This window comes from Catharus ustulatus, chromosome 6 (genome assembly GCF_009819885.2).
Source record: "Catharus ustulatus isolate bCatUst1 chromosome 6, bCatUst1.pri.v2, whole genome shotgun sequence".
NCBI lineage: Eukaryota > Metazoa > Chordata > Aves > Passeriformes > Turdidae > Catharus > Catharus ustulatus.
Window position 1 is genome coordinate 23,895,740 of NC_046226.1, and position 22,406 is coordinate 23,918,145.

General features: G+C 47.9%; 1 protein-coding gene across 1 annotated transcript in view; it reads left to right on the top strand.

Annotated features, from left to right (window-relative positions):
* The window catches only part of LTBP2 (latent transforming growth factor beta binding protein 2), a 70,195-nt gene that overhangs the window by 5,183 nt on the left and 42,606 nt on the right, over positions 1–22,406 (top strand). Inside the window, exons 2-3 of the mRNA XM_033062931.2 lie at positions 3,293–3,363; positions 9,008–9,251. Of these exons, the coding sequence (XP_032918822.1) occupies positions 3,293–3,363; positions 9,008–9,251 (315 nt within the window). The remainder of the gene's footprint in view (positions 1–3,292; positions 3,364–9,007; positions 9,252–22,406) is intronic.

The following is a 22,406-nucleotide window of genomic DNA, read 5'->3' on the forward strand; positions in this document are numbered from 1 at the left end:
GGGTGTGAGTCATGCTCCCATTTCCTTGCTGCTGTGCTTCCTGTTCCAAGGAGTGGGTAAGCAGGAGAAAACCTGGATGCTAAGCTCAGGCAGCTGCTGAATGCTTCAAAGTTACGATCATGGCTCTGGCTTACATCACTGTTGGGTCTGCCAGTGGCTCAGTGTCTCATGTCACCCAGCAGGTCCTCTTGCCGGGCAGTTCTGCCTGATGCCTTGGAAGGCCTTGTTCCCTGTGCAATAAGGGGTGATCAGAGGCTGCTCAGTATCTGCAGGTGGCTGCTCAGGAGTCACCCCCATTGTGGTGACACCAGACCTGAAGGGACCCTGTCACTTTTCTGCTGTCCAGAAGCAGCACTAGATAGAGAGGCCAGGGCTGGACATGCCCCACAGGGGGCTCGTGCTTGAGCCACATCTTTGCCTAAAGTGTTTGTGGTGTCATGTGCAGCAGGACAAATGAATATGGGGGCCACCACTCTCTCTCAAGCACCATCCCACAATGCTGTAAACATGCCACGCTCCTTAAACTTCATGGGATTCATTCTGAATTCTTTGCAAGGCAGTACAAACCACATGGTGTTCAAACCAAGCAAATGACAACAAAATACTTTAAATAGAACCAGACGTGCTCAGGAATGGGTTCCATGCAGCAAAGCTCCCATAGCTATTGCAGCTGATACTTTTGCTTACCTGTGCCTTATGCTCTGTGAAGTTGTACCCACTGGGCTTTCATCAGGAAATAGTCATGGTTCTTCTCCACCCTCCAGCACTACCTACATGTTGTTCCTTCCAACTGCTCATTTCCAGTCTTTGAGGTCCTCCCTGCCTCCATCTATTCCCATTCTCTCATCCAGGACCTTATGGTAGGAAGGAACATTCCCATCCAGGCACTCCTTCTGCCCTGCCTCTGGGGCACCCCTGCCAGGTTGCTCCCCTCTGCACATACTGGGCTGTCCTCTCTCCAAGAGCATCGCTCTGGTTGGTGCTGGCAAAGACACCAATCCCTTCACCTGGGGCTGGCAACTCATGTCTGGGCTTGGCAGTGACACTGAGTGGCTCTATTAATGAGAGATTTATGCTGAACCCAACAGGGGTTTTATGACTTCAGAAGTGGTCTTGTCTGTTCAGGCTTGGGCCCCTGTCTATTTTAGCCTCATATCTTTCTTTCTATGACCTCTGGTTTGGTGTTGGCATTGAGAGCAGCTAGCAACAAGCTCCCTCCAGCATGCCTGTGAGAGATGTAGATAAAACTTAAACTTTAATCCCATGAAGAACTAATAGTATGATTCAAGGTCAAAACAGCTTCTCTGGAAAAGGTAGTTATTTTGCCTACAAAAACCATGATTTTCTGGATAAGTTGAGGTGAGAAAGGGCAAGGGCTTTGCTCATTGAACAGACTGAATATGACTTATGGGGTATGTTCCACCTGTGCCAAAGGAACAATGGGAGCTGTGACAGTCTAAGCAAAGATGCTTATGTTGCTGCTTGGAGTAGGGTCCTTCTCTGGACCTTAATTACCCAAAGACCTGCTCTAGCTCAATGGTTTTCTCTTTTTATTGATCAGGACACCTTAAATATGTTTAAGGTCTTGTAAGCTCTTATGCAGTAAGTAAATGAAGGGTTTTTTTTCATTGGATGCTTTCTGAGGATGCTTTAAGGAAGAGACTTATACATCTCTTTGGATTGCCAGACAAAATGCTGGAAATTGGTGCTCTTGCCCAGCCAGAGCAGATATGAGTGGGTGCTAGTATTACTTTGGCTTGTTCTGCTTGCAGGAAGTTACACCAAGGGAATTTAAGTGCTTTCTCCCTACACAAATCTTCCCAGATTAATAAAACATTGTTCCTGAAGGACTAATACTTTAAAATGGTGTAGGTTCTCAGACCACTTCCCCTTCCCAGATGGAGCAACTGTACCTCTACATTTGTGAACACCAGAACAATTCTCGGCATACCTGCCACCCTCTGTCCTTGGCTCTCCTAAAATGTGAGCCCCACAGCTTGAGCCTTGGCACTTCTGGAGTCTTATTTCATGCCATGTGGATGCAGGAGTCAGGAGGATCTCAGTTTAGAGCAGGATCTTCCTCTGACCCTGCTATGTTCATGTTAAAGTCAACCCAGAAGACAAATGTGCATGCTTCTGTGGTTCCTGTAAATTCTGTCAGCAGCTCTGACTGCCTTGTTCAGCATTAGAAATAAACCATACACCCCACTTAATTTCCAGAGGATTTCCAGAGCTTTCAGGCTATTTCTAGCTTTCTATCTTTTGACAACTGTTCTTCCTCATCTACTTAGACATGCGAAAGTTACCTATTTCTAAAATCTTCTCTCCATGATGAGTAATAGTCTCGGAGAGCACCCTGGAACTTGTTTTTCCTTCTCACTATAGACACTTAAATATGATGTCACCAGAAGAAGCAGCATTAGCTGCTTGCTTGGGCATTGCAGAGCACCTCTTAGAGGCCCAGCACTATCTATGATAGGTGCATGTTGACAGTCATCCCTAACTGAAAACACATAAGAGAGGTGGGGAGGATGTCATTTATGTAAGGGTAGTCAAAAAGTAACTGCAGCTAAATCTTGGATTCAACATTCATGGAAATGATTTCAGCATCTTGGAATTAGTGTGGTGTGTGCTCAACAGGTAGACACAAATTTCATAGCACCAGAGGGTCTTCAGCCCCCTGGGTCAATGCACTAGAGATAGATCACAAATGCAGGACTGGGTGCTTGCAAAGGGAGAGCAAACTGGAGAGCGTCCCAGAGTGCAGCTTCTGACGTGCCCTCCCTCCCAGGGCAGGGCTGAGCAATGAACAGCAACAGACAGAAGCAGTTAGGTGGAGAATGAAGTGTTGTCTTCGGCTGAAGCAGCTCAGGACATTTGCAGAGGCAAGATACTATGATCAAAGTTGAAATCGGGCCCAACTTACACCCCAATACCGTGAAGAGCCATGAGATCTTTAATGATCTTTGGCTGCTGGCCTCTAATTGCTCTCAGGAGGAAAATGGTTCCTCTGAGTTCTGTGCCAGGAATCCAGCATAATGCCAGTTCAAAAGGGAGCTCCTTTCTCAGGGATCGCTCACACTGCAGCATTCACAGTCCTTGGGGGTTTCTTTTCCAAGCACATAAACAACTCAGCCCTTGTCCCATTGGTTTTGATCTCAGCTGCTGGTCCATCTGGGAGGAAATATCAGATGCTGCAGGAAATAATTTTGTGGGTGACTCAGAGGTGATGGCTGCAGCAAGACCTCAGCTTCCCCCTCTCCTAACCACACTGCTTTGTCTCTCTGCTTAGGCCAAATGTCTGTGGCAGACAGTGTTGCCCAGGATGGACCACAGCTCCAGGCACAAACCACTGCATCAAACGTGAGTATGACACTCTCAGCCTGTGCAAGTCTCAGGATGCATCCCTAAAAAGTGCTTGAATACTGCTGTGACCCCACACACTTTCATGCACTGTGCCAGGGCAGGAGATAAATCATGGGGTCTGTGGAGGCAGTGCCACAGCCTTGCTCTGGGACTGCCAGGCTATAGGTCTGCCAGCAAAGTCTGAGCACACAGAGTAATTATGGTTTTACTTCATTATTGTTATTAGTGTCCATCCATGGATCTTGTTGGGACTGGGCATTGCAGTGTCATATTTATGTGTGAATTTTGAGCCTTGGGCTCTCACTTGTCCAGCATAGAGCAAAGACGATCTGTGAAAGTCCCAGCAGCTGGGAACCGGCAGAACGGGGCTGTGCTCATGTGGGTGAGCATTGCTGATGCTGAGCAGAGAATCAGGGCTGCAAATTATCTGAGTGCTATTGAGGACAGCAATTACTGGATTTGACACAAGGTCTGGGATGGGTGGGGCTGGAGCGTGGGGTGCCTAAAATGGCAGTGGGGTGCAGGGTGCTCCTGCAGTGCAAAACTGCCTGGCCAGGACCCTCCTGCCTACCCACAGAGGAAGTATTAAGTGTTGTGCCCATCCAGGCAGCCCTGGTACAGCCCTGTGGGCTGTGGTCATCGTGGGCTCTCTGACACAGCACTGGCAGAGAAGATGCTTGGGTAGGCACCAGTGCAATGCACACCAGAGACAAGTGAGCTGTCACCTGCATCCCCAATAGCTCTGCGGCCACAGACCAACCCCTGCTGTGATCCCTGAACGAGAGGACTGCACCACACAGCTCATCTGTGGGCCTTTGGGCCTTCCCCGGGGCTGCTGGCCCCCTGCACCGCTTGGTCCCAGGGAGGTGCCTGTGGTGCTCAGTCAGCTGGAACAGGGAGCACAGGCAGAATAGGTGAGAGCATCTGCCTTTACTTGAGTGGCAGCAGCTGCCCAGAGCAGGGAAGGAGGCTCAGTGCTGTTTGTGGCAGGATCTCACGGCGCTTTGGCCGTGCTGGGGTAATTGCATTAGCAATTGCTGTTTGGGAGCAGGGGGCCAAGGGCTGACTCACCTCCCTTCTCCCTCTCCCCCATGACAGCAGAAGCCAAACGGTAGAGAGCGTGCTGTGCTGCCAGACACTGTCTGTAAACACAGCGCGGGGCCAGCCATGGCAGCATCTTTCTCTCATTAGGGGTTTTGGTAGGAGCAGTAGATCTGGGCTTGCAGCCATGCAGGCTGCCTAGTGATTGCTCAGGTGCAATCCCTTGTTACCAAGGATTCATTAAAAGGACAGTGTCAACATCATCAGGCCTGGCAGCGTCCCTCTGACCAGGGATGGTAAAGCGCAGGCAGGACTTCAGTGGAGACTGTGATGTGTAAACATAATTTAATTCCCAGCTACCTCCCTCCCTGGGCTTTTCTGCTGGAGTTCAAGCTGCTGGAGACATTCAGCTGTTTTTAAAGCTGCCAAGGCAAGCTGGACAGCCCATCCCCATTAAGTTTCTGCACTGTAATGCTGTTTAATGTCTGTTCCCATGGTCTTTGATATGTGGCATGTCAAGGAAGTTAGTGGGGTAGAAATGCAGCCAGAGGGAACCTCTTAAGCGTGATGAAGCATGGAAGAATTGGCATTCAGGTGTTGGCTAGATCCTTGGTTTTCAAGGATTCGAGCCTGGGTACAGGACAGAGGATAGGTCAAATTGTTGCCATAATCTCCTTCCTCTCACCTACCAAGGGTGGTGGTTTCTTCCTTCACCCATGCTTTTTTAGGCACTTTATTCTTTCAACATCCCTGCATATGACTTAACTGCAGCCTTAGGGAAGTGTCTCTCCATATGTTTCAGATTTGAGGACCAAAGTTCCAGTGAGGACTTGTGGAATTTTCAGACAGTCTGTGATTGAGAAGATAAAAAGAGAATTATCTTTTCCTGCAGCAGCAACATCTCCTGGGAAAGTAGAAATGAGCTAAGAGAGTTTAGGAGGAAGAGCTTGCCTGTTTGCAGTGGGCCTGATTTTTACCCATACACTGCTGGGTGATCACACTGAGCTGCATACAGGGGCTGTATGTGGTGAGGCTCCAGAGGTCTTCTCTCAGAAGGAGCCTGTAGGGATAGTGAGCTGCATCTGAATGGAGGCCTGAAGGGTTCAACCTCCTGCCTGCTTAACTTTGTTCTGGAGTGAGAGTCTGGCCATTGTGTTCATAGTTTGGTGAAGAAACCTGAATACACAAGCTGGCCAAAAGTCCCTTTGCATTGCCCACATTTTAGGGGCTCCAGTGGCTGCAGTGTACGCTTGTCAGTAATTTAGCTGCTGCCTATTAGCTCATAATGCTCAGCCTCTCCATGTTAGTTTATCAACCTTCACTTTCATCAGCATTATTCATGATACTATTGATGGTTCTTTGCTGCTTCCAGAGACAGTATCCTGGGCTGCGCTGGGAATGCAGCATGAGCATTTTTCCTGACATGAATATTTTAAAATTTAAAAGAAACATTTTTAATCAGTGTGTCAGGAAGGACTAAATAATGCACTTTCCAATCTTATACAGATGGTCTTGCAGTTAAGATGGTTAATAAGGGTGTAGGGATTCCAGGCTGAGTCTCTGGCTCTGCTGTGGCCTCACAGTGTGACTTCAGGCAGTCCCATTAGCATCCCTAGGGCTTTTCCACATCTGCAAAATGACATTCACATGCCGCTTCTTTTGTCTTTCTTCTGAACAGTGGCTACAGGTTTTTTTGGACCCTGGCTATTCTTCACTGAAGTTCTGTTTTCTCTCCTTTATTCCTGCATTGCTGTTGATCTACCTCCCCGTCACTCTGCACAGATCTCACTTGTGTTAAATTGTCCATCCCTTCTGGGTGTGCTTCCACAGTCAGAGCTATAAGTTAGAACTGAGCTTACATACATAGCTTTTCCATGAGAAGGTGGACAAAATAACCCCAGTGGCCCTTCAGCACCCTCTCAGTTTTTCTCTGGGGGCCCTAGCTGATGGACAGGTCCCCCTCCATTTTAAATGGAACTGCACAGGAGTTCCTTACAGTGAAGATCTACATCACTCTCCTAGATGAAGAGCATGAGCAGAGCTTCAGGGACTCAGTAATCGAATGCCACCTTGCATGTCATTGCTCAACCCTGGGCCAGGTGTGCCTGCAAAACAACACAAGGCTGAACTTGCTGGCATTCCCCTGTGGCAGGCCTGGCTGGGTGGTCAGAGTCACGCCACATCATCCCTGCTGTGTGACCTTGCTGGGAGGACTTACCTCATGCACTGAAGGCTAGACTTGATTTGTGAGGGCACTGCTAGATATTCTTGAACAAACTAGATTTTCTATTAGTGATACCTCAGCAGTTCTCCAAGTCTTATTATTTTATTAAGAGTTTTGAGATTACTATTTTTGTTTTCCCCAGTTTCCAGCTCCTGGAACAGGTGATTATATGTGACTCCAGTGAGTAGAAATGAGTGCCTGTCATCTTAACAGAAACTGTTTATAGTCATGTTGGGACTGTTTATAGTCATGTTTATAGTTTATGTGGGGAGCAACACCTCAAAGTAACCCCTGAGGTCAGAAAAGAGAAAGCAAAGAGAAAAAATTCAAATATATATATATATATATATATATATATATGCGTGCGTGTGTGTGCGTGTGTATTTTAACCATCTTGTTTCTTCAGCCAATGCTTTGTTTTGGGGGACCTGAATAGTGATTTCACACACTTGTCACTGGAGGTGCTGCCACTGACTGATCTGCTGTCCTTATATTGCATAGCTGAACTGAGTGAAAACCAGGAAATTTTAAAGCTCTATCAAGTTCTTCCTGAGTCTGTAAAAGCAACTAAGAAGGGAATTAATCCTAGAGTTGAACTGTTTCAGCTGGGGCAGCTCCCCAGTCATCCTGCTTGAAGAGACCAGAAGACTAATCCCATTCCCTTCTTCTCTATGTAAACTGCCTTAGGGGCTTTTCAGAGTGCCTGGTCACTTATCACCGCTTTCCTGCTGAAGGGTACAGTCTAAGGTGACTCTCTTGGTGGGAGAGGTTGTGAGAACTGCTGTGATTCCAGGTCCCAGCATCGTGGCTCTGCAGTATTTCAGCATGTGAAGTGGTTGTTTTCAATGGCAGGCTTCCTGGGCTGGTGGCCTTTGTTAAAACAGGCATTTATTGGGAGATAACAGTAGGGACTGGCAGCCTATTTAAATCACAGCTGAGTTTTGTATTATAAATTACATCAACTTCTGGAGTGCCAGACTTCCCAGAGACGCTTAATTCCTGCCTGACTAGGACCTTGTCCCTGTTCCAGAGACTGCAGTGTTGGCTGATTTATTTTACTGGGATATTTCATCAAAACCTCTGGCTTTAACCTATACAGCCCTACGTGACTTGGGGTCTCCTTTTCCTTGAGATCTCCCTGTCTTCATGAGTGTTAACATGGTAATAAATGTCATATGAAACATTCCAGTGAGCATATCCCTGATCTAGTTAGGAAAAGCTGATGGCAGGCTAGTTTTGGGATGAGGGAAGAGTTGTAGGGGCTATACTGAAAGGAATTCAAGTGTCTGCATAAGGACTTCTCTCACTTGATGACAGCAGGATGATGTACGGATGGCACACGAGGAAAGCTGTCTGTGTTTGTTGTCCAAGAGCGGTGTTTCTTGCAGGCGTGCTTGTATCTCACTGGAGTGGAGAGCACAGCCAGAAAGGGAGGGACATTGCTCATGAAAGCCCAGCAGTTGTGTGTGAAGGTGGTGAGATGCCCCTTTAGTCTCCCTGGGGCAGCCCTGGATAGGAGATTTCAGCAGAAGCAGTGGCTTCATGGGTTGAAACCCATTCACAGGGTTTCCATGTGGCTGGAGGTTAATGTGCACCTTGTGTTGTCGAACAAGGGTTCATTACCCTTTGACCAGCTGGCACCTTCTTTCTTTGAAGGACAACACTGTTTTCCAGTGCCTTTTCAATTACCCTTGCTCTGAACAATGAGCCTGCTCCTACTGGAGCAATCTGTGGATTCCTGGCTGGCACTGCCTGCGTTATAAACCCAATTTGGCATCTGTTGACTTGGGAAGTGTTAGGGTCCTGTGTATAATTAATAGCACTTTCCTCCCGGGGTGCAAACTGAAGCTGATGTGCTGTAATTAGGAACACACACAGGCTCAGAGGTTGATTTAGGCATAAGGTTATTGAACTGTAAGTCCCTGTAGCAGTGGAGGAATTTGAGCACAGTGACTCCAAAATCAGCTGCAGAAGGAAAACTGGAAAGCACTGAAGAGGGCAGGCGAGGGGCACTGTGCAAATCAGACCCCAAAACAGACTAAAGGTAACATGCAACCCCTTGCTATGCAAATTAGGACCTATTCTGGTCCAGAGCACTCTGGACAATGCTGGCAGCCATGTGGTCTTTGCAGGCCATGCTGCTCATTTCTGAATTTTCTGAAATGAGTATTGTTGGAAAAAAGCTCTGCAGAGACCAGGGCAGAGAATAGAGGTGACCTTGTGTTAGGGTGCACAGCAGCTGTAACACCAAGACTGTGAAGGTCACCTACCTGCAGAGATGAGATGGGACTGTCCCAGTTGTGCTGCCCCAGCTGGGTGTCACCCCCACGGGGCTAAACTCCTGTGTGCACTAACTGCCTTTCTGTGTCTCCTCAGCTGTCTGCGACCCGCCGTGCCAGAACAAGGGCTCCTGCAGCCGCCCCCAGGTCTGTACCTGTCGCTCAGGCTTCCAGGGCTTGCGGTGTGAAGAAGTTGTTCCTGAGCAGGAGTACCACCCGCCTGGCGCTGCTGCTGCCTTCCAGCCCCCCACAAGCTCCCTCCGGAGGAGGACCAGCACAACAGGGCGGGATGCCTCCCTGCAGGGGGCTCAGGCGCCCATCCCACGGCATGTCCCAGCTGTGTAAGTCAAACCTGGTTCCTGGCAGGATGCTCCGCCAGTCCCTCAGGCAAATAATACCTTGATCAGCTGGGCCACAGTCTCTGCTTCATGAGACCCTCAAAGTGGCTCCTGACCAAAACTCTGCCATAGGCTGTGCTAGCTGACATAAAGGCGGTCAGGTCCTGCTGTGCCTCCAAAGGAAAATTAGTTTCCACCTCTTTGTCACAGTCCCCTAGTACCCACAGACCCCTAGCACCCACTGGCTAATGATGATTCCCATGAGGAAGAAGAACTGTGAAGGTCATCAGTTTGCCCTGTCCTGTTGGTGAATAGCCTTCATGGTTGCAGCAGGGTGGACAGAGGAGTGGTGGGTAAATCTCTGTCCCAAGAGGATAAGTTTAGAGCAATACAACCTAATAGTACCCACAGAAGAGTACATACATCTGAGGCGTGCTTGTAAGTGCTGGTGTTGGCAAAACAATGACACTCAGAGATGTCTCCTGGCAGACTCTGGCAATTATGGAGCCATTTGTTCTATATTTCTGTGTGATTTTGCTGTGGTTTAGGTAATTTTGGTACCCAGCTGGATGCCTGCATATTGGGTACAGAAGCAAAGGTGGAGCTGTTGGAGCTCAGAGGTCCATGCAGGAGGGACTCTGAGGAATGTGTTAAGCTCAGGATGACAACTGTGGCATCGTTTGTTCTTTTGGGTGAGGAAGAACTGTGCAGTGCACCTGCCTCAGATCAATGCTGCGATGCTCCTGTGCTTGAGCTACCACTCCTTCACAAAACTTTGTGTTTTGTGACATCCTGCTGGATCTGGAGCTGTCTTTGCTGAATGAGGTGGTAAAGATGGGAGAGGTGTCTTTCTCTAATAAGCACTGCTACTGTGCCAAGCAGTTTGGTGGGGAGGGAGCATTGAGAGTAGTGCCTGCTCCTGTACAACATATTATTTGTTTGTTTTTTTAAGACCACCTTCACTTTTCTGTAAGAGTCCGTGAACATGGGAACAAAGTGTTAGACTGCATCACCCCAAAAGGCTCCTGTGTTTCTTGGAGCTGTTCACTCAATTGCTGGGCCAGAAAGACCAGTTTTGTTGGTAGCCACCAAAGCAGAGAATTTTCTCATGGCTTCCATCAGAAGCCCCTCAGTCACAGTCAGAAGACATTACAGCAAATTACAGGTGCTTAACCAGGAGGTAGCTTCCATTTCTCCTTCTCTGAACTTTTGGCTTTCTCTTTTTCTTGGAGCTGCCCAAGGAGAGGGCAGTTCAGCCTTTGTTTTGCTATTCTCCTGCGGATTGTTTCCAATGTGCCCATTGCTCCTACAGTAGCTACTGCCTTTCTGTCCTTTTGAAGCTGAGGCAATGTATGGGCTAGAGACAATTCTAGACCCTCAGCTGCCAATAATTTTGGAGAGGCTCAAGTGACTGGCAAAGATTTTACTGGCACCAAGTAGTTTACTGAAGCTGACATATCTTGGTGCCCAAATGGAAGACTGTCTGATAGAAACCAAATTCAGGAAAGGCAGAGGTGATGCTGGCAGGGAGAGGTGGCCAAGCCCCTGTCATTGCTGCTCTAAGAGAGGCTTGCTGCCCGAGTGAGCATTCAGCCCTCTCACGTGCTTGTAATCCTGGGCATTGCTGATGAGTCTCCCTGCAGTGATGACCTCCTCCTACCCCTCTGTGCTGCCACTCTGTGTGGAGGGACTGGAGGGGAGGGAGAGCAGTGTCCTTGGAGATACAGCACCTGTTGAAGGCTTTCCCAGTAAGGAACATGACCTCAGGCTCTGCACAGAGGACAGAGGGCTGTGCAGGCACTGGCAGAGCATTCTTGTCCAATCAGTCAGACATAGCATCTAGTGATCACCGAACTGGGATTGCTGAATGCCCAGCTGCCTAACGTACCTTAAATCCTCTGGCACTATCCCAAGGAAATAGGACTCCATTAAGGACTATGCTGTGCTGCTCCTCCTTCCCTCCCCATGAGGGCCATAGGATGTCATCTTTATTCCATGCTTCAGCAGCAGAGTTTGACTATTGTCCTTTGCAATGGCCACAGGTAGGACACTGGGACACATCCACCACTGACTGCCTTCTGGAGATGTCCCGAAGGATTCACTGAGGCCACTGTGTGTCTATTCAGGAGGGAGTTGTCACTACACCTCTGGGTGCTATGCTGCTCAGGCAATGTTTAACAGCCCTGCTTTGCAGGCAGGTGGAGGGCTGCCTGCACCCTGGCACTGCTCTGCATCGAAATGCCTCTCTTCAATCCCTGGGTGTTCTTCTCTATAATTCAGTCACTTGGATTTTTTTCTGTGGTCTGTGGAACTTATAACATGTTATGGCATGACTTAAAAATCTTGTTGCTGTTGGAAGAGTTGTTTCCCAAATGTTTTTCAGTGTCCCTTTCAGCATGCCAATTTCAGGACTAGCTGCAGAACCTGTAAGAATGAGTATCTGCAGCCAAAGCCATGGTCTTGGCCATGTCCTTCCATTGCTTCACATGTGGGTCCCCATCTGGTCTCTGGATGAGCTGGCTCTGTTCAGTAAACCAGCAAAAAAACAAACACAGCAAAATCAAGGATAATTTTCTGCCACTTCAGTGGGCTAAATTGGCTTCTTGGAAGATCATGAGACCAGAAAAATTGGACAGAATTGCAAGTCTAGCAGCGAAGGGAAGGAAAGGAAGGGACTTCTCTTTTGGTGGTGGGGAAGTCACTTCTTAGGTTGATTATTTGTCTCATGAAACCACGCTCTTAGACTTGTCTGAACTTGCAGTGACAACATCATCTCTTTCCACTGAAGTACTTTCTATGCTTTTGCGTGAAACTTTCTTCATACAGTTGGGCTGTAGCAGCAAAAGCAAGAAGTTTGTCTTAAAAGAGCTAGGTAGAGCTTGCTAGTGTTAGCAAGTATGAGGATTGGCTCTTAGGCACTGCAAACTTGGAGTTTCATTCACTGGAGTTCAGTTCACTGTCAAGTGTGAGAGGAACATTTTGGCTTGTCAGGTCCATGGTCTGCTCCAGGATGAGGGTGATGGTGGACACTGACTTTTTCTAGTCAGTCTGCCATGATTTCACAGGAGCTGGCTTACTTGTCTGATTTGTCAATAAGGAAAAAGTAAAAGCAGGTCTTGAATGGTTCAGTGGATGGAGGACACTCCATGGTGATTCTAGGTCAGTGGTTGTGAGAAGACTCTGAGTTCCAAGACAAACACGCAGTCCCCAACCTCCCTGTACATTTGCATTGCTAACAAGCAGGTGTTGCACGAGAGTGGGAGCTTATAGACATCTAAGCCTTGTCTTGCTGTGCCAAGACAGGAAATCAATCCTCACATGACTTAATTTGCATTCTCCTTTTGTTTATTTGCATCTATATTGGCTTCATTTGTGTTTGTTTGCACAAGGCTAACAATCAGAAGCTCTGAAGCCATGCACTAGAACAGTACTATATTAGATTCTCTACAAACATGCAACAAAGCCCATGAATCCTCCACAGAGACCTGGTCTCTAAGAAAAGATTGGGTTGCTTCTGGTTTCAATGTGTTCTGGAGTGAGTCTTCAGAGAGAGCTAAGAGAGCAACCAGCTGAATTAGTTAGGAGCTTCCTGGACTGAAATATTCCCCACTTACCTGAGTGGTGGAACTGCTTTAAAATGATTTTTTAACCTCATCTAGTTGGACTTGCTGCTTATCATGCACCTTCAATGTGGGGAGTAACCTGGTCTGGAGGTAAAAAATCTTTGGGAGTCTGTAGGAGCCCATAAGATGTTGGTGAAGAACATGGCCAGACAGCTGCCTGTTTTAATGATTCTGCTTTTGGTATGTGTGTGCTTCTGGTTGTGCTTCAGGCCCTCCAGAGCTCTGGAAGGGCAAGTAGACTTCTGGGGCTTCCCTTCCAGGAGAGCCCAGGAAATGCTACTGGGACAGCAGGAGATGTTACTGTCAGTCCTCTACCCCAGGGTACCGAAGTGGCAGCTCCTTGGGCTGTACCAGTCATACGCAACTGGTTGTAATACTGGTAGATGTATTAAGTCTCACTTGAGCTCAACTCTTGCCCAGAGCAAGATTAGGCTACAAGAAGGGCAGCTCTGGGTCTACTTTACTGACACCAGAGCTGGTGATGCTCAAACTGTCATCCCTGGAAATACAGGCTAAGCAATGGGTGCCATTTCCCAAGTCCCTTCAGCAGTCTGGCTCAGTGGAGTTTTGGAGTCAGGTGGAAAGCCTGAGGGAGACTGTGGAGACTTGTTAGCTGTTGCAGAAGCTGAGAGGCCCCCGTTCTGTGCTGGTTGGAACAGCAAGTGCTCTGGAGAGCAAAATCCTGGGGGTGTTAGAGGCCCTCCCGGTGCGGACTTGCTGCAAATCCTCCCTCTTCTTGATCTCAGCCTGAATTTCTGCCTGGAGAAGCAAAGCCCTGATGGATGATTGTGCGGGTGGAGTTGCACCTCAGCCCAGAAGCCGAGCTAAATGGAAACAGCTTTGTTTTCCTAAGGCTGGAGTATCAGCAGAATTCATGTTTATTTAGCAGGGAGTGGAAAGGGTTTGTTCCCTTGCCCCTTCCCCTCAGGATGGCTGACCAGATGCCTTTGACTCTGGGCAGTGTGTGTGGAGGGTCCTGTTGCTGTCACCTGAGAAGGTCCCTTCTTCCAGGAGTGATGTGCATAAATCTGTAGCCAGCGTCTGTGCAAGGGAGCTGTGCTGCCTGGATGGGATGTATGTGCTGGATGATGGCTGCTTGCAAAGCAAGGCATCCTTCCTCTGGATGAGAAGCAGAGATGTCTGGGACCTGCAAAGCAGTTTCTCTGTAATGCAGGCAAGGGAAAGGGACATAGCTGTGGTGTGAGGTGCTGAGACACTGTGCAGACAGCTTAATGCAGCTAAGCTCTTGGGGGCAGGGAGCTTCCTCTGAGAGGGCTCTGTTTAGGCAAGGCAGTTGCTGGGAGTTGCCTGGTGTTTTCAGGATGGAAAAGGAAGAGGGATGAGTTGCAACATGCCTGGCCCACTGATTCCTGATCTCAGACTCTCCTCTGCAGCACCCTGGAGGAGACATCTCCTCCCTCCCTGATGAGAGGAAGGGCTATAAGCAGCCCTTGAGGAGCTGTGGCAAGCGCTCCTGGCCTGGGAACACTGGGAACCTCGTGCCAGTAGGCAGGCTCTGCCAAAATCTCTGTTCTCTCTCCTGGAAGCAAAGGATTAGAACAGCAGGGAGCAAGCAGTTGGGAGGATCTTGGGTGTGTGGCAAAGGTTGCTGAATGGAGAAAGTGTATCTCCCCTCATCTGAAAATTGTTCTGTTTCATTTGAAAATCCTGTTCTGGTGGTAGTCAAATGTCAAGCATGATCCTTTGCAAAGGGGAGTGGAACCCATGGGTGGATACAAAGCTGTCTGCCCTGGGGTGGCCACATAAAACACGACATTGAGAATGGTGGCTTGGCAAAACCAGCTTGATGAGCTTGTTGTCATTGAGGACTAGCAGATAGAACAAAAAGTTCACTGCAAGGTCAGTTGCTTTTTAAAGATGCTGCTCCAAACAGAGGCAGATTTGTCTTAATTGTTAAAGCAGGATCTGGAGCCTCCTGTCTTGCCAGCTTTGAACTTTCCACATTTATGAGAAAAAGGGGAACTTGCTAACTGCCTTATTTGGGATGCTGATGAGTGTTCAGGACTGTTTTTTCACCATAACACTAAGAGAAGGTCTATACTAGCTATATACTTATTGAATGCATCTTCTGCTATTCTGCTCACTTATGACTGTCATTCAGTCCACATTTATGAGAGTTTATTAATATCCAAATATCAGAAAATAAAAGCCAGCCCTTGATGAGAAGCATGCCCCTGTGTAAGTGCATTCCTATGGCATGGGCTGTGGCAGCTTTCCCACTTCATTTGGTATGGGACCAGCCCAGGAGTTCCATAGTGCATGATGTTGAATTCCCAGGTAAAACACCGGTGCCAGCCTTGTGCCACTACATTGTCTTCATGCTTGTTACTTGAATGGCATATTTTCTCAGTGCAGATAAGCCCGAACTGCAGCTTTCTAAGCTGCTTCCCTTTCGAAATATGCTTTTTACAAGGTGGCCAAACATTTACGTTCCTTGATCCAAAGCCAACTTTGAGTAGATATCTGAGACATTGTTAAAAAATTGAAACTAAAAAGCCAGTGCCACTCCGGGTGAGAATATGTGAAAAGGAAAATATGTCACTCAGGACAATGAGATCTCCATAAGCTCCAGATCTCAGCCCCTTTCCTGCTTTGACATAGTCAAAAGTTCTTGGCAAGGTGGTTGAGAGGGCTAAAGGAAAAACTCGAGCTACTCAAGAGGAGAGTAAATGCCATTTTTCTTATATTAAAATACTCCTATTTTTAAATCACATTATATACCTTCACTAGTCTGGCACCAGATTCAGTTGCTTTATTTTCTAGTGCTTTAAAGCTGTCAGCACCATTTTGGTTTATATGTTTTATGTATTTACTTTCTAGGGGGTTTCATACCCCTCAGAGCAGCAGGAGAATAACTGGCTTTCAGGCCCCTTTTTTAAACTCCAAATATGGTCTTTGCATTAGACCTGGTTTTTTCTGCACCTCCTTGGGAGCCATTCCTATAGCTTAATGCAATCTTTAGCCAGTTCAAATGCACTTTTCCTTCTAACAGATAGAAGATTGCTGCTACTGTCAGATTAATCTGAGATTCCATGCAAAAGAGCAGGGTGCAGGGCAAATACATTGTAGATGTGGTAGGTAAGGTAGTACAGAAAATCCAGTTTATAGCCTATTTTATATACTATACATATATCATTTGAGACATTTATGACAATGCAATTTATATAGCAGTTCTATAAAAAAGAAAGTTGTTAGAGGAGCACTAAGGCCCCATGATCAAATACTGGGGAGAGTTTTCCTAATGCCTGAATTAGGATTGTCATCTATCTTGCTTTCGGCTCCCTTGTGCCTGTGGATTACTGCAGTTTCTCATACCTGACTGTGTGTTGCCTTTTTTGGTTTAAACTAGTACATCAGTAAAATCAAAGCTGTTCTCTTTAATTGTGAATGTTTCCCATAAATCACCAGTGCTAGCAGGAAACAAGAGATTAATTGGAGTTGATTTGATACAAGAAGTGGTTGAAATGAAGATCTGAAAGTCTCCATATAAAATCTACTTGTTCTCTTTTCCATTCTTCAGAAGCATGCTGAGAAATGCTGCCCTGAGTGCTTGGTGCTTGGCAGGATTGGTACCTTTCTCTCCACACCACCTTTTTATTTTTTCACCTGAGTGAAGGCTCTCATTTAGGCAGAAATTAAACATCTAGGCAGGAATTAAGAAGACATTCAGCCTGGAAAAATCTTATCTGTTACTGCTGAAGGAAAAATATCCTCTGTGGAAGGAAGAAATCTGGAAGGAGACACTAAGATTTTTCAGGGTAGAAGTAAACAGCAAATTAGTCAACGGAGGGTAACGTGTGTTGCATACCAGGGACTGACAGTGCTTAGGAGTTTGGAGGCAAAATACCCAATGAGTTTTTTTTCCCTGTACACCCTGGGCTCCTGCTCTGAGTCAAGGTACTCTTTATTGCCAGAAAAGATCTTGACAAATTGGAAAGAATTCTGAGGGAGGGAGGGAGCTGAGGGGAATGGTTAACAGACCCACATCTGCAAAACTGAGCCAAATGTTGGCCTTGGAGGATGAGGAACATACTTGGAGGCTGAGGCTATCAGGATGGGGCAGAGTGTATTAGGTTGCCTGTAGCCTTGGCAGAGTGGCCATGGTAATTTTTCAATGGTATAGCTTTCTAAAAAGCAATGTGCCAAACTATTCCAGGGATGTAATGACAGGTTGATAATGACACTGGAGCTTTGCCTTCTCCTTGACTTTGGAGCTCTGCTGTTGCAGAGTTGGAGTCCAGGCGTTGCCAAAGCAGGCACAGTGCTCCACATCCCTTCTCAATGAGGAATCTGTGAAACCTCTTCCTCCCTTATAGTCCTTGGTGTGGGTACTGAAGACCGCATGAGAGAGGTGTAGAGCAGAATCATGGTCATGGTACTCCTGAAATCACTGGCTTTGCCATCAGGCATCATTCTTACATGGCCAAGAGTGCTCCTGGTTCCCAGACAGCCACTAGTCTTCTGGCTAGTGAGCAAGTGGAGGGATGGAACCAGAGCAATGCAGACTAGAAATCACCAGGATGCTCATTCCTCAGCAGGGAATGGATTTCGAGAGTGGATAGCAAAGGTTACATCCCAACTCAGCTCTCATGGATTGAGTGCTGCAGGTGCAGGAATCCTGTGTGTGGCTGGGGATGGAGTGATGTGAGAAGACCTAACAACACTGAGGTAATAGATCCAAAGGCCAGGACATCCTGCTGGGTGTTTAACCATTATTTTTGCTTAAAATATGTCTTAGATCTACAGTGTTCCCAGGATGAGTGGGAGACCACCTGCTGTAGATGAAAAGCCTTCACTTCTCCAGATGAGAGCACTACACACATCACCTCATGTTGTTGCTCTCTTGCTCTGTGTGTGTGTTCAGCCACAAACTCTTCACCCCACGCACATGCCTGGGATGAGAGAGGCATTTCCAGCCCTCTCCACGTCCTGTGTAGAGCAGTGGGCAGGCAGCTGCCCCCCCCACTCCCAGGGGTGCATGTGGGTGCGAGGATGAATAGGCTGAAGTGTTTTTTCAGGGCTTTGAAGCTGGCAGCCTAGTGAAGGGGGTGGGTGTTGCTAGTCAACAGGATGAAAATGAAACTCAAATGTGCTTGTTTTCTCGCTGTGTTATGGGGGAGATGAGTGACCTCCCTGCAGCCAGTGCTGAGCTTTTCTCTGGCTGATGCCTGTTCAGCAGGTTTCATTAGATGGCAGCCAGGCCCCCAGCTCACAGCTGTTGTGTCTTGTGGAAACAGAGGGACAATATATCAATTTGTGCCTGTACACACAAGCACACAGATCTCCATCTCAAAGGGGCCTCTCAAATGGCTCCATTTGAAGCTCAGAGCAGTTAGAGGCTACATTTTTATTTTTGGCATGGGCCTGCACTTCAGCTCTGGAGACAAGCAGATTGCAGACAGCTCTTTATCACATTTGGCATTTGGAAATCATGATTCTGGCCATTTTATGAGTCAGCACTGAGGTCTGATGGATCCAACCATGAGCACAATCTGCAGCTCCTGGTGACCACCTGATGCCATGCCCTTGTGCAGGGCATGTTTCTGCAGCCTCGCTGGGCCAGGCAGGTGCTGTTCCCATGCTTGGAGAGTTGGACTTCTTCCAGGGAGTCAGTTGCTCACTGCCTAATACATGAGAGCAAAGAAGAGCACTCAACAGAGTGGCAGGTGGCATGTGTGGCACATGTGGCAAGGGAAGGGCATTTAATGTCAGCACAGAGCTGTGTGGAGGCATGTGAGCAGCCACTTTGGTTAAGGAGCAAATTGGATCCCAAGAGACTGGTTAAAATGAACCTGTTAGCTGTCTGTGAGCTTAGAAGGGTTCACTTACGTATGTGGTGTCTGGCAACTCCCGAACAGATAAAATTAGAGTTCACAGCCCTCTCTCTCTGTTCTCACACAGTACAGGGCAAGCTGGGAGCCAGCTAGGATGGCCCTGCAGCACTGGCACGGCTTTGGGGCTCAGAAGAAGGAAGATGCCAGGGTGGTGGTGTCTGGTGGAGTCTGAGCTTGGTGGCATGAGGCAGACAACTGGTGACTCTACTGTCCCATGGACTTGCACATCTGTTGCTACAGTTTGTAGTGAGAGATTCAGAGAAATCTTGGCCAGCCACTGGCACATATGTCAAGTGGAGCAGGCAGCTGGAGTTACCACTGCAATATGGCACAGGTGAGAGCCCAAAATAAGAGCCAAGTGGGCTCTGCGAGAGCTTCTTAGTTGCTGTGGTAAGGGATAGGGCTGGCATCTGGGTACTGGACTGACATGGCTCTGGCACTGGCATGTGCCAGTGACAGAGTATAATGTGCAGCAGGGAGCCTGACACATGTTCCTGGCCCTGCAGCCCCACTTTGTGAGTGCTGTTTGTGCCCTCCCACACAAAGGCAAAGGGTGTCATCAGTGACACTCTGCCAACAGCAGCTCTAGAGGTCTTGGGGGAAAAGATTTGGATGACTTGCACCTTGATATCCCTGTGATGGTCCAGGTGCCTATGTCTTGTGTCCCATCTTGCATGACACCTGGCTGTAGGTGTCTGTGAATCTGGCACAAAGTCTGAGAGGTCATTCTTGTGTCCTTCATGGCACGTAGATTCTGCTTGGCTCTCCCAAAAAGGTCATATGCCTGTGGGATGCTGCTAGCTGCTTCCCCTGTGCAGGAGAATTTCCCTTGCCTTCCACCAAATGCTGGGGAGCATAAGCTTCAGACTTCAGGGCTGAAGACAACAACAGGAGAGACAGCAGGCAGGTTTCAGTGGTATTTCTGCTGCTCCTGGACATAATAAACTGAGTCAGGATTTATGGACATAATGTGTGTGGGCTTGAAGTCAGGTGCCTTGTATGGTGTGGTTTTCCCCCTCCTCACAGAGTCTTACCAGAGCTGTCTTCCTTGTCAGCATGTTTGTGAGCTAATTGATAATAAACTTGAGTGCTCTCTAAGCAATGCCTCTCCTGTGCTCCAGGGCCTGCCAGCTGAGCCATGAATCCTTTCTGCCCACTGAGGAACCTAGTTGGAGTCCAAGAAAGGGGAAGTTTCTGGTTTGCAGTCAATTTACTGCTTTCCAAGGCTGGCTGCTTCTCTTTCCCTCATAGACACAGATGCTGGTGTTAAGGCTGCCCATTCTTCTGTGATGCTTTAGTGGAAAATTAGCAACTGCTGAGCATTACAAAGGGGGAAGTGAATCACTGATTTTGGTCCCTGTGGCCCCAGGCAGGGAGGGCATCTTGCCAGAGGGACAGGCAGATGGACAAGACAGACACCGAGTTTACTATTCAGCATTTAAAATCCAGGGGAGAACCTGCCTGTTTCCCTGGCAGGTTATCAGGGGCTGAGCATGACTCAATCCCTGTCCTGGCTGAGCCCACTCATCTTGGAGATGCACATGCAGGCCTGTAGTAGCTGGGGTGGACTTCCCAGAGCTGCAGTGGCTCCCTTCCATGGGACTCTGCTCCCAGCCTTGTGGGCAGCATGTGTCCTTTCTGGGTACCTGGAGCCAGCACCTGCATCCCAAGCAGCAAGCTGGTTATATTTGGAGAGATGGAGCTTGTTGGGCCCTGGGATGGGGTTTTCTGGACCCTGGGAAAGTAGTTTATTCTCTGAGAGCTGCTTATCTTCAGATTTGTTTTGGCCAGTGCTGTTGTTGCCCTTCTGAGAATTGTTTCTTAGGTCTCTGTAGTCTCTGTCATCTCTCCCTGATGTTCAGCATGGTGAAGATTTGTTTCCAGCTGGAAGAGTGAATTTCCAATCCTCATCTCTCCAGCCCTTGCCTTGTCTGGGGTTAGTGCCCCTCCCTGCTGACCACACTGCCCAGGACTCACTCTCTCCACAGTGCCTCAAGCCATCCACCCTGCTGTGGTCTGTCAGGCTTTGGCGGGGGACAGGGTGAGGCAGGCTGGATGAAAAACCTTGTGGTACTTGGCTCTGCATTTCCTTTACACAAATAAAAAAAAGCCCCACCGTTTCCCAGCTCACTAGCAATCTGGCCAAAGTCAACAGTTGGATGAAGAGCAGCCGATAGAAGCTAAATCCAGGAAACACTGAGGTGTTGCTGCTGGGGAGAGGGAAGTGCTTTGAAGAGTTTGCCATCTTTACCTCCAGCTCCAAGGAGGATGCCCAGTGTGAAGTCACTCAGAGAACAGTTTGCTCACCTGTACTCCCTCTGGCTTTTGCTTATCCAGGGAACTATGGTTATCAGAAGTGAATAGAGATTTGAAAATGCTTTCTATATACAGTGGGTTAGGAAAACAGTATTGTCTCAGTCTCAGTGATTTAGATTTGGTTATTGTGACTGTGTGAATCTAATCTTGAAATGGCAGGATTTAAAAAAACCCTGTGCCTGATTCGGGAAACAGAGATTCTCCTATCCATCTGTGCAGTTTCTGGGAGTCTGCCAGCTCAGCAAGGAAATCACTCACCTGTTCTGCTCAGAGAACAGGCAGCTTGTAGGTTCATCTGGGACTGTCAGGAGAGCCCTGATATCCAGGGTATACAATATTTTTGTACCTTCTCTACCCTGCTAAGACTAAAGTAAATACAGAGCAGAGTGCAAGTGGTACCAAAATTCATTGAAAATAAAACGTTTACACACAAAAGTGACGTGGCGCTGTGTGGGATCCCTTGCCGAATGAAATACAAGTGTTATTTGGGTCCTGTAGGGATATGTAGCACTAGAATGTAGAGGATCAGACCTCCCTTATTTCTCTTGACTTCTAGCATATGTCCTCGGGCTTATAGGGAATCCAGGTCATTGACCGCACCTCAGAATTGGCAGCTAAAAGTGTTTATTGGATAGTTTTGAACTGTTGCAGATGTGGGTCAGTCTGTCTGCACAGCTCCCTCCTATCCCAAATCTCTTAATTTTGATAAGCACCTAATGCCTCTAGGGTTTTCCATGTGAAGGTGACTGAGATCTCTTTCAGCTGGTAGAAATCAGCAGGAGCATACACATCTGTGCTTCTGGAAGGAGAATGCTTCTCCCTCTGCCTTCCTTCCTTGCCCCATGTTCTGTCCTGGACCACTGCTGCTGTGAGCTCCAGAGGCAGGTGCTATAGGACAGCCCAGAAGGGGAGGTGTCCTAGCAGTCTGCATGCTGATTTTGTCCTGCAGGCTGTGCCTGACACAGAGAAAGTTGTCAGCATCTCTGATGGATGAAGAGCAGGGAAACCAGCTGCTTGCCAGGCAGTTGTCTGTAAAGGAAGAGACCACTACCTCTTTGTAGAGATCTGTGCTGGCCATGTGCCTGGCTGAAGGAGTGGAAGTGAGTAATACCATGTTGAGGGAGGCTGTAAGACTGAATGAATATAAATGTGACTTTAAGTGACTAGAACATAGTGCTTGAAGTGTCAAACTCCTCTGCCTCTTCACTGTCTCTTCTCAAGCAGGTGGAGGCATGGAGCGTGGTAACACAAGCTCCACACTCTGCTGATTTGGAGCTACCCCATCTGTTTCCCGTCCTCACTCTTACCCCTAGGACAGCCACACCAATGAGAGGACCTGTGGCAGTGCAGATCCCTGGGAACTG